This window comes from Gavialis gangeticus, unplaced genomic scaffold (assembly GCF_001723915.1).
Source record: "Gavialis gangeticus isolate Ggan-Ray unplaced genomic scaffold, GavGan_comp1, whole genome shotgun sequence".
NCBI lineage: Eukaryota > Metazoa > Chordata > Crocodylia > Gavialidae > Gavialis > Gavialis gangeticus.
In genome coordinates, this window is record NW_017729030.1 from 6,657,408 (window position 1) to 6,668,310 (window position 10,903).

The 10,903-nt window shown below is 44.1% G+C and overlaps 2 protein-coding genes across 2 annotated transcripts in view; one reads left to right on the forward strand and one right to left on the reverse strand.

The window, feature by feature from the left end:
* The window catches only part of RWDD4 (RWD domain containing 4), an 11,897-nt gene extending 11,676 nt beyond the window's left edge, over positions 1 to 221 (reverse strand). Inside the window, exon 1 of the mRNA XM_019521888.1 lies at positions 134 to 221. Within this exon, the coding sequence (XP_019377433.1) occupies positions 134 to 157 (24 nt within the window). The 5' untranslated portion in view covers positions 158 to 221. The remainder of the gene's footprint in view (positions 1 to 133) is intronic.
* A 294-nt stretch (positions 222 to 515) lies between these two features.
* Positions 516 to 10,903, forward strand: part of TRAPPC11 (trafficking protein particle complex 11) — a 46,357-nt gene continuing 35,969 nt past the window's right edge. Inside the window, exons 1-7 of the mRNA XM_019521889.1 lie at positions 516 to 618; positions 1,287 to 1,508; positions 3,169 to 3,338; positions 4,280 to 4,350; positions 5,037 to 5,151; positions 8,248 to 8,347; positions 9,517 to 9,590. Of these exons, the coding sequence (XP_019377434.1) occupies positions 1,305 to 1,508; positions 3,169 to 3,338; positions 4,280 to 4,350; positions 5,037 to 5,151; positions 8,248 to 8,347; positions 9,517 to 9,590 (734 nt within the window). The 5' untranslated portion in view covers positions 516 to 618; positions 1,287 to 1,304. The remainder of the gene's footprint in view (positions 619 to 1,286; positions 1,509 to 3,168; positions 3,339 to 4,279; positions 4,351 to 5,036; positions 5,152 to 8,247; positions 8,348 to 9,516; positions 9,591 to 10,903) is intronic.

Sequence of the window (10,903 nt, forward strand, 5' to 3'; positions counted from 1 at the left end):
GCACATGCGGCCCCTTTAAGGCATGCGCCGGGCGGGGGCGCCCGAGAGCAGCCCCGCCCCCGCGGTGTGTGACGTATTCCCGCGGGAGGGGGGAGGACAGCCCTGTAACGTGGGGGTGGGGGGTGGGTCTCACCTCCTGGTCTTCGTTTGCCGTCATGGCGCGTGGGGGGAGGGGAGGGGAGCCCCCCCCGCAAGTCCCTGCCGCCGCCCGCTCTCAGCCCGACCCGACAGCACGCGAGCACGCACGAAAGCCAAGCGCATGCGCGCACACACCAAGCCCCACCCCGCCGCTCCAGTTCCTCGGCCAGGTCGCTTCATGGATCGCCGATTGGTCCCCGTCCCACTTCGCCGGGCCTGCCCCCTCCCTCTCGCGATTGGCCAGTTTCGTGGCCCCGCCCCTCGTGCTCTCCGCGGACTGTCTCCATGAGCGCCAATAATGGGCTTGGTCGTTGGGTTGGGCACCGCTGATTGGCGCAGTGGATTGTCAATCGGGCGCTTGGCGCTTGCTTCCGCAGGGGAGCTGCCTGGCTCTCCTGGTTCTTCCCAGCTGTCCGCAGCGGTGCCGGCGCCGGGTGGGCCGGACTGGGCCGGGCGGAAGGAACCGCGGGAGCTCGGGAGGTGAGAGCGTTGCCTGGGCCCCGGGGGCTGCGTTTGCGTCCCCCGGCTGCCTCCTTGGCCTCGTGATCGGGTCCCAGCCCCGGCGCAATCTGAAGGCCTCTGCCCCGGAGCTGAGCGTGCGCGGTGGGCGCCTGCTGGGGGCTTAGGGAGTATCCGCAGCTCCGCACCAAGCCCTAGGCCAGGGAGTCTGGGGGGCAGGAGACTTCCCTGGCTGCCCAGCCGTGCAGACTTGACGGTTGAGCTCTGCTCAGTCGAATTTGGGAGCCTGGCTGTTGGGCTTTGGCCCATTCAGCTTGGAACTGGTCTGGCTGTGAACAAGATACAAAACAAAAACCTCTCTGGGTGTCTTCAGTCAGGGTTGGAAAGAAGCAAGAGGTGAGGGTTTCCCAGTGCCATCTCTCTTCAGGGAACAACCCCAGTCAAGGGTTCATCAAGGCGTGAGACCTTCATTGAGGCTTCTTAAAAACAAAACCATCTTAAAAGAAAAAATGTCAGTGGCTGAGAAATGCCTGCATGTTCCCAAAATGCATTTTGCCTCAGTGGAGCAGGCCAGCCTCTTGCTTGCAGAGGCCAGCTTGCTTTCATTAGGAGAACGATGGCTGTTACATGTGGTCAAGAGCTGCTTGCTCTGGAAGTGGTCTGAAATATGTGGTACTTTTGTATTTCAGGGTTAAGACGAGCTCAAGATGACCCCGACGCAGTGGGACTTCCCTGTGGAGCTGTGCTGTCGTCCTATGGCCTTTGTAACCCTCACGGGCTTGGATCTTATATACAATGCTGTTCATCGTGCAGTCTGGGATGCATTTTGTGCTAATAGAAGAGCAGATCGCGTCCCGATTTCTTTCAAAGTACTTCCTGGCGATCATGAATATCCCAAATGCAGAACAAAGGTATAGTCCAAAATCAGTCTGTCTATCTCATTAAAAAGAATATTCAATCTTATAGGAGATATCAAATTCCTATTGTAAAATATTTGCTGTTTGTGATTACTCTGTGTAAAACTTTACTACTACTTTCTGCTATGTGGAAGGCAGGTAGAATCTCTCCTGAGACCATATTTAGCACAGGCCTACCTGTGGGTGATTTCTTAATCTGCATTCAGGTTGGTTGGTTTTTAATGGTCTGTTGCCTATGAACAGCTACTCTCTGGTCAGTGATATCATTCCCAGGAGTTAGTGCAGGCTTGTGGGTGCCTATACATGAGCAGACTTGATTAATCATGTCTGCTAGAGTGTGGCAATTGCTGTGCTCCAGTAGCATCCTGTGGCTCTTATATCAGTGTCCCCGCACCTCAAAATGTCAGGGGAGCACTTTATCTAAAGCTCATTCAACAAGCTTTAGATAAAGCGCCCCACCACCATTTTGAAGTGTGGGGACACTGATGCAATAGATGCTTTGGGTGCCTTTAATTAGAGTGGCTCTTGGAGCCACTCTAATTAAAGCACCGTCTGTCCCCATCCTGGAGCATGTGTATAAGCACCGTGTGCGTCTTTTTGGAAGGGATGTTGACTTGGTCCTTAATTATGGTCTCAACAGAGGTTCTGGATTATCTCTGGACTATCTTTTTATATCCCTTATGTCCTTCAGTGGGTTAACTGCTTTGTTTCTCCCTTCTGATGTCTTCAACCCACTGTTGCCTCTCTTATCAGTCCTCTTCCCATGTCCTTTCCCTGCCCTTATATTTAAGTTACTTTATTTTTCCTCACTTGGTATCTTTCCTCTCTGCAAGTACATTCACAGCATCTGATGAGGTAGACAGTCACCTATGAAAGATTATAACTTTCTGCAGGAGTTGGTCTTTGACGTGCTACCCTGCCCTGCTTTCTGCCTGAATTCAGATTAACGTGGCTCTCTCTACACTGTAGTTAAGTGAAATCTGGAAGCATTACATGTTAAAGTCATAAATCTGTAACTTGGACAACATCCGAACTCCAGCTATTCAATTTTGACTGAGTGAGTTGCAGTAGAAGATTAGTATTTGTAGCCTACTTACTGTGCTGCAGAAGGAGTTAGGAAGTACTGTCAAAGTTTGGCATGTGATAAGCAGCATAGTCCATACCAAGGGCTGAGAGCTAGACACCAAAAGACCTGGCTTCAGTTCTCAAATTTTGACTTCTTTTTTGCTCTACAAAAAAACTGGTTGTGTATATTTTTTGGGTTTTTTGGGTTTTTTTATTTTGCACAAAATGATTCCATAAGTGAAGAATATAACTTTTTATCCCTGAACGTAATCTGCATTTTAGTATTGTATTCTTTTTCTCTCCTTCTTGTCCATCCACTCTCATCTTGGTTCCCTTGGATTTCAAAGACTTCTGTTTTTATCTGATGTTCCAGTAACATTTGTCTGCTTGTAATACTAGTTGGTTAAATATGATGGCTAAATGAAATCATAACCAAAAGATAGCATTAGGTTTCAGTGTAGAGGGCAAGGTTGTTGGATAAAAGATGATAAATGGATCCTCAAGATCAACAATATACAAAGAGTTCCCAAATATGGCAACTTTAGTTGGGATTGATAACTGATCGGTTTTTTTTCCTAAACAATTTCAGAGGACATCTTATGAGTGGTACATTCCAAAAGGGATACTGAAGACTGGTTGGATGAACAAACATCTGAATCTGGTACCTGCACTTGTGGTTGTGTTCTATGAACTGGACTGGGATGAGACACAATGGAAAGAAAAACAGTCAGAATGTGCAACTAGAGTTGAAATTGTCAGGTACACTTTGTGTTTGTATTGTCATCCAGCTGAAACAAATCAGCACTCGGGTATAGGTTGCACAGTACTTAGACTTGCTATACAACAGTTTAATCTCTTTTCATAATTTCTCACATTTTGTGTTTCTTGTCATAATTTTGCAGTGGGCTGCCTTAGGACCCCTCTAGATGTACAGGTGAAGGCGTGATGGGATCTGATGCACAATCCACAAAATTGCACTTCCTGTCACGCTACACGTGCATGGCAGGAGATCTGATGCATGATCCCACAATCGCATCCCATCACACCTTATTGCTGGTGCAGGGGGAACCCAGGTCAGCTGTGGACTTCCAGCCACAGGAATGTACTGTGCCTCTGTGGCTGAGACCTGGGTCAGCTGATGGGACTTCCTGCCGTGGGGTGCACCTGGCCACAAGTTCTGTTAGTGGTATGATAGGACCCAGCCACAAAGTCATTACATGTTTTTAATGGAATAACTGTGGGGCTTATTCCTCATTATTGCATCATTAATAAATTGAAATTATGGCTGGGTTACAACTTAAGGCGTGATTAACCAGTTAACCACGTCTTAAGTGTAGTGTGTGACAAGGGCCTTGGAGATAAAGTGATTGCAACTGAAATTTTGCTTTGAATATTTAAGATGCAATTAAATGGCTGTAAGGAAGTCTTATTTCAGAAGGTAATTTGACCGAATTGTTTGGGAACTGCCTCTGCTTAATTCTTGTTGGCTAAACTTGTTATTAACAGTTCAAGGGTTGTAGCATCTTTAAAGAGTAGAGAGAACATTTTCTTCTGTGGTCGATCTTGTGATATTTTATATCCAATTGTTTAATGCCTTTGTGTAGACTGAGATCTTCTTTTTTTGTTTTGTTTTGGATTTTTTCTTGTTTGGGTTGTTTAAAAACACAGACTGTCAGTTTGACTTCGCAACTCTTTTTCAGGCAGAGTTTGCAGGGAAGAAATACAAAAGTTGCTGTGGTTTTGATTCAGAAGAAAACACCCTTGCCTCCAGGTACAGAGAGAAATCTCCCACTCCCCTACTTTGTCATACAGAAACCTGTAATTAAAGGGAGTTATTTCCTTGCCTTAATATTGACAGATTTCTTTTTTCTGTTTCAAGCACATAACTCGGATGTAAACATGTAGAAGTAAAATAGCTCTGTTACATGGAATTATGAAAACTCATGTGAATAAGTTCCTTTCTCTTTCTTACAGCTCTAAAAGTCACTTGGGCTGAATTAAAGAAGTAAGAGTAGTGTTAATTTTGGGCAAAGCATTATTTTTCCACCTAGAATACACCAACCTGCTGTGGAAGTTTTTTTTTAATTAGATATATTTTTTCAAAATAACCACATGGCTAGCACTGAATATATATCTATTAGAGTTTTATTCAGTAGAACAGCTGAGAAACTGAATTGCCTCCAGAAAACTTGGGTAATAAGCCAGCAATACATTTTGTAAAGAGTTATATATTGCTCTTTGCAAATGTATTGCTGGCTTATTACCGAAGTTTTCTGGAGGCAATTCAGTTTTTCAGCTGTTCTACTGAATAAAACTCTAATGTTCTAGGTGGAGTGTAGGGGAATCCATCTTTTCGTCAATGTACTAGATTTCTCTATATTTTGATGGTTAATTTTTGAGAAGAATATAGTTTAATTTGTCTGTGAGCTGATGTTTGTGCTGTCTCAACTTCCTTAGGGGAAGATGTTATTGCGTCAGAAAGGGCAGCAGCTTTATGTAATGCTTGTGACCTCTCTGGAAAATCCCTGTTTGTGCTGCCGCATACTGATCATCTTGTTGGATACATTATAAGGTAGGTGATTTTTGGTAAAAGTCTTCTTTCCTCTTTAGTGTGTGTTTTGTTCTTGGGTTGCTTTTTTCCCCTGGAGTGTTAAGGAACATTAGTTGATCTATAGTGGATGTGTGAGAGAGAACTAGAAAACTTGCATTACAGGAGACGCTCGCTGTTCACAGGGGATGCATTCCGGAGATCCCCGCAAATGGCAAAATCCGCTAATGTCAGGAGTGCAGCGGCAGTAGCAAGCATGGAGCTCCCACAGATGCTGCTGGTGCGGCAAGGGGGTGGGGAGCATGTTGAGAGCATGCGGGGAGGGAGCGTGAGTTTGAATATTTGAATTGGCGAATGGCCAGCGTTTCCTGTACTCACATTTTATCTGTTGTTGAAACTCTCCCCATCATGCTGAAGAATCAATCCTTAACTATTTTACTGTCTTATATTAAGTTAGAGATGTCATCTCAAACGTTGTTCTCTGCTTGGCTTTATTTTTTTTTTTTTAATCGTGCATTTTACTTCTCTTGACTATCAGTATTTCTAATAAATTTCTATCTTTATTCCCTTGGACATGAAATTTCTGGCATCTTGTCAAGATATTTGAAAAATAAAAGTTCTTTTTCCTTGGTTTTCAAAAATTAGAATGTCTAATTGAATTGCATCAGGGCTTATTCATATTTGCATTAGTGTTTTAGTAGAGATTTTTTTCATTTAAATTGTTTATTACTTCAAAAGCATTATGTCCTAACCTTTACATAAAACATTTTCTGTCTAACATTGTATATGGACATATCCATATATTATTTCAATGGATTAGTAACTGTATGGTTAAAAAAAGAAAAAAACCTTTGGGTTAACAGTGGCCAAAATAGCCTTAGAGGCTGTGTCCAGAAACGTGTGAACATTTGTCTCCCTGCTGCTACTTGTCCCTGGGAAATGCTTGCCACCCGGCATGCTCTGGAGCACAGCAAGTTACCCAGGGTGCGGTAGAAGAGGCTGGGGCCAGCAACCGCTAGCCCTGGCAGCCTTACCTTTAGGCCCTAGGTGCTTCCCAGGGCTGCAGCCATGGCAGGAAGCCTGGCTGGCAGCTGGAGCATGGCTCCAGCTGGCTAGGCTCTGGTTCTGGGCAAGGTAGGAACACGGGGAATGTCCATGTGCAGTGTGCAGCAACGCAGACAGGTCTGCAGCACCATATACTGCATGTCCACACTTGACACGGCCAGAGAGCCTGTTTGCAAAATGCAGAAAGGAAGCAATCATTTGAAGGACTCCTTATATTTTTCTCACAGCTGGAAAGAAACTATTTGACATTCACAGAGATTTATTTTTATTGTTCTCAAATTAACTTTAATGTATTTCATACTAAGTTGTATGCTTCAAATATGATTACATCCTGATACAGGAATTTTAAAAGTCCCTTCCCTTCTTATGCATAGACTAGGGGTGAACCGATAGAGATTTTTGGGACTGGTACTGATAGCTGATTTTTAAGGAGGCATATCATCTGAAACTGATCTGATTTCCGATACGAGCCCAACATCTTGGAGAACTCCATGCAGGTGGTAAGTCTGGTGTGGTGGAAGGGGTGTGGCAGGGCAGATCAAGGTCCCTGCAGTGAGGGAGGAGTGGGGCTGGGGCAAGTGCTGCCCAGTCAGGGTGGGATGGGGTAGGATGGGCATGGGACAGAGGCACAGCTTGTGCGGGGGGGAGTGGGGGGCAGCTCTCGCCACTGCGCACTGCTTGTCTGGAAGTCTCTGATCCAATGCTCACCTGGCGGCTCCTGCTGCTGCTTCTGGAGCTGCATGGGGCTGTTCCCAGCCCGCCGTGCCCTGTGCAAATCCGGAGGCATGTGGTGTGCGTGTGTGTGTGTGTGCGTGTCCCATGCCCTCTCAGACGAGTGAGCAGGAGCTGCTGGACAAGCAGGCGAGTGACAGAGCAGCTGCTCCCAGATGAGCAGCCCATAGCAGTGGGAGCCATCCCTGCCCACCTCCACCCGTGGATGAGCTGCAGCTCTGTCCCATGCCTGCCCCAGTCCCACCCCACCCTTACTGTTGGGGTGTTGATCTGCCCCCCCACGCCCTGTTTTCCCCTTCCACCATAACAGACTTACCAGCTTGCACATAGCTCTCCAAACTGCTGGGCTGTGTTCCTCGCTGCCTATATGCTGCACTGCAGCTGTGCACACATGGGCATTTATTGGCCAAATTATTGGCCACATCAGGCTGATTTTTCTGATGCAGTCAGTTTTCTTTATATTGATGCCAATCCGGTATTGGACCGATTTTTGTATTGGTGCACCTCTAGCATAGAGATATGGGTATACCACTTCATATCAGTCTTTCTTCTTTAATGTTTGGATGCTTTGAACATATAGGAACACAAACGTGCTAAATATTTTTATCTATTTTTCTGTCTTTAAAGGTAAAAGTGGAGACTGTACCTCCCTGCACTGACTCTTTTTTCCTCCACCTTTTTTCCGTATCATATCAAATATAAGTTGTTTGTCTTTGTTTTCTAAGCCCATCACTGGCTTGTATCTCCTCTTTGATTGGGCCATGGTCCTAGCCACCACTGTTTTTCTGTTATTACTCTTTATGCTTCCTTCCATTCTATGCCTTGTGCCTAGGAGAGCCTCCCTTTAAATATTAGCAGGGCTAGTTCATTATACTTTTCTAAATCATCCCTTAACTCACCTTTGTTATTATTTTAAAAAGTAAAACTTAGTCTACCAATGCACTAGAAGTTCTACCTGTCCTGCTGTCCAGTTTTTTTCTTGCTTTGTTGTGCTCCCATCTGTCTCTTGCTTCATGTTTAGACTGCATGCTGTCTAGGGCAATAGCATGTTGTATTTGTACAGCACAGTTTCCCTGCCATTGCTAGGATCCCAGACAAGTAAGTAATAAAAATAATTAATGCAAGTATCACAAAATAGTATCACAAAAATGCTTATCTTCGTTCCTTTTTTTTTTGTTAATGATTAAAGTTGCCGTAAACTGTCAAAATATAATTTGTGAAGGATTGGTGCTCAAACTGAAGTTCTTTTCTAAGGCCTCTTGAATTCTCTGTGTACTGAATGCGCTTCTGTAATGGGCTAGTCTGAATTATTTTCTTTTACAGATTAGAGAATGCCTTTTATGAGCACGCTCAGACCTACTACTATACAGAAATCCGAAGAGTTAAATCTCACAAAGAGTTTTTGAACAAGACAACACATCAGGTAAAGCTGCTCCTTAAAATAGTTTAAGGAAAAAAGTTGATGCATCTATTCTGATTGATGTATGTTCAAGTAAACTATTCCTGTTTTTGCATATTATTGCCCATTTTTCTCATATAGTCATTTTCCTACTTTTCTGAAGGGTGAATTTGATTTCATATTCTTTTGAAGACAAACTCTTAATAAAAAAATACTGTAGAATGAAATCTAGACTTACAAGCTGAATGCTTCCATTTGTCAGATCTTGTAGAAGCAACTGAAGAGCATAGAAACAAGTTTCAACCAGCTGTTTTCTAAAATTGGTGCTACTAGCTGGTTTAAGATATTCCAAAATGCAGGGTCCAAATACTATGTGCTTTATTGTAGTTCATAGAATTAGTGATATTGGGAGGTCACAAACTGATATTTCCTGGGATACCATCTAAGAATTATGATACAAGCAGATTTTAAAACAGTGGCTAACAAGGATAATTTTGAAGCAGTCTCTGTTTATATAAAAAAAAAAAAAAAAACCCCCCCCCCCCCCCCCACCCCATTCTGTCTAAATCAGCAGGTTGTAGGTGGGACTCAAGCCCAGATTTGTGATTAAATTAGTTCTCGTTTGTTTGTCAATTCACCAAATATTTCTCTATAGAGACAACTTTGTGTTGCAGCCACTGACTTCCTTTGTTTTGGAACACCGGGAATGAGTTCTTTAAGCACACCAGTTGTGCCCTAAAGCAGGGGTTGTCAACCAGGGGTATGCATATCCCTGGGGTACTGGGGAAGGCCCTAGGGGGTACATGTGGGTGGGTGGGGATGGGCAGCAGTGCCCTTCTGTAGGCTGCACAGGTGCCACCCAGCTGGCTGGATGCAGAGGGAGGGGGGAGGCTCGCATATGGCTGCCACCACCACCCACCAGCTCATGCTGCTGCCACTCCGCATCTGTCTGCATCGTTCCCCCCACCCCCCCAGCAGTAGGTTAGGTTTAACAGAGGTGCCGTATGGTATAGAATGCTATTGAGCAAGTACTACTGCCATATTTTTTTTCTGAGAGTCTCTGCTTATTTTATAATCTGCAAATTTATAAGTAATCGTCATATAAACTAGCATCTGTGATTTCTTTATATAGAAATTAGATATTCACATTTATAAATGTATTCAGTTAAACGTATATTGGTTATGTTTTGCAGCTTTTATTTGTTAGGCATCAGTTCAAAATAGCTTTCTTCAGCGAGCTGAAACAGGATACGCAGAATGCGCTGAGGTAAGACTTGTATAAAATTTGTTCTTTCATAATGACTTCTGCTGCTATTATAACTTCAAGACTAGTGGAAGTAAAACAAATCAAATAGTTTGTGTTTCTGAGTTCTTTCCAGAAGGGGAGGAATTAAGCTTGATTTTTATTTAAGTATTTTGAAGAGAATTTTTGTGGGGAGAGGTTTCCCTTGCAGTATTATCTTCTATTTTCTCATACTTTTAAAAGTGTTTCAGTGGACATTGGTGTAATGTGACTTTTTAAAAGACAAATAGTTTTTATGGTTGTCTGACTGACTTGGACAAGTATTAATCCCACTTCTTATGTATATGACAGTCTTAGCCATTTTGCATACACTGTACCAGTTCTGACTTCTTCCCCACCAGCCACCCTCTGTTCCCTCAGCATACTTCATCAGAGCAGAACACCAGCTCAGATCCCAAACTATTCATACATTAAGATAAAATTCCAATCAGAAAATAAAGTTATGGTGTCTTCCCCCCCGCCCTGGGCAGGCAGTGTCTTGGCTCTGGCTTTGGTCCCATGCCAAAGGCCAAAGCCAGAGCTGAGCCATCACCTGCCCTGGGCCATGCTCAAATCTGAGATGCAGCTTTTTTTTCCCATGGTGACCGGGGGGGTAGGCAACCTAGCCTTCAACTTGAGTAAATACAATAAATGCTTCATGGAGCATTAATTGTTCCACTCCTGAATGGCATCCATCTGTGAAACCTTATATTCCATTAAAATAACTTTGCATCTTTTTCCGTGTTTGCTTTAGTGAATATTTAGAAGAGTAGGTTTGCCAGTTCCACCTGTCTCTTTGAAATGGTGTCAATTAGCCTCTGAGGATCACCTTTCCACTGAGAATGAGCAAGGGATAGAACAAATGACTTCTTATCCTTTACTAGTGTTGCTTTCCAGTAGCTTTGTAATAATAAATCAAACAAAATATACAGATTGGTCAAACTAAGTATCTGCCTAATATCAAGTATTGTGCTTTATAGCACTCCGGATTGGGGCAACAGACTTTATCATTGGTGCTTGGTTAAGTGTTACCATAAAGTGATATTCCATTGTGTATCTTGCTAAGGAAAAGCATCTGAATGAATGTTTATAATATCTAAAACGGGGTGAGCAAAATGTGGTCCGTGGACTGGATCCACCCTGCCAGCTGATTAGATCTGACCTACTGGCAGACAGCCACCGGTGAATTGTATTTGGCCCTGCCAGCAGCTGTGCTCTGCATGGGGCTGAGTCCTGCCCGCTCCTGCCTTCACCGTACACACACCCTCACACCTCCCAACCACATACCACCCCCCCAC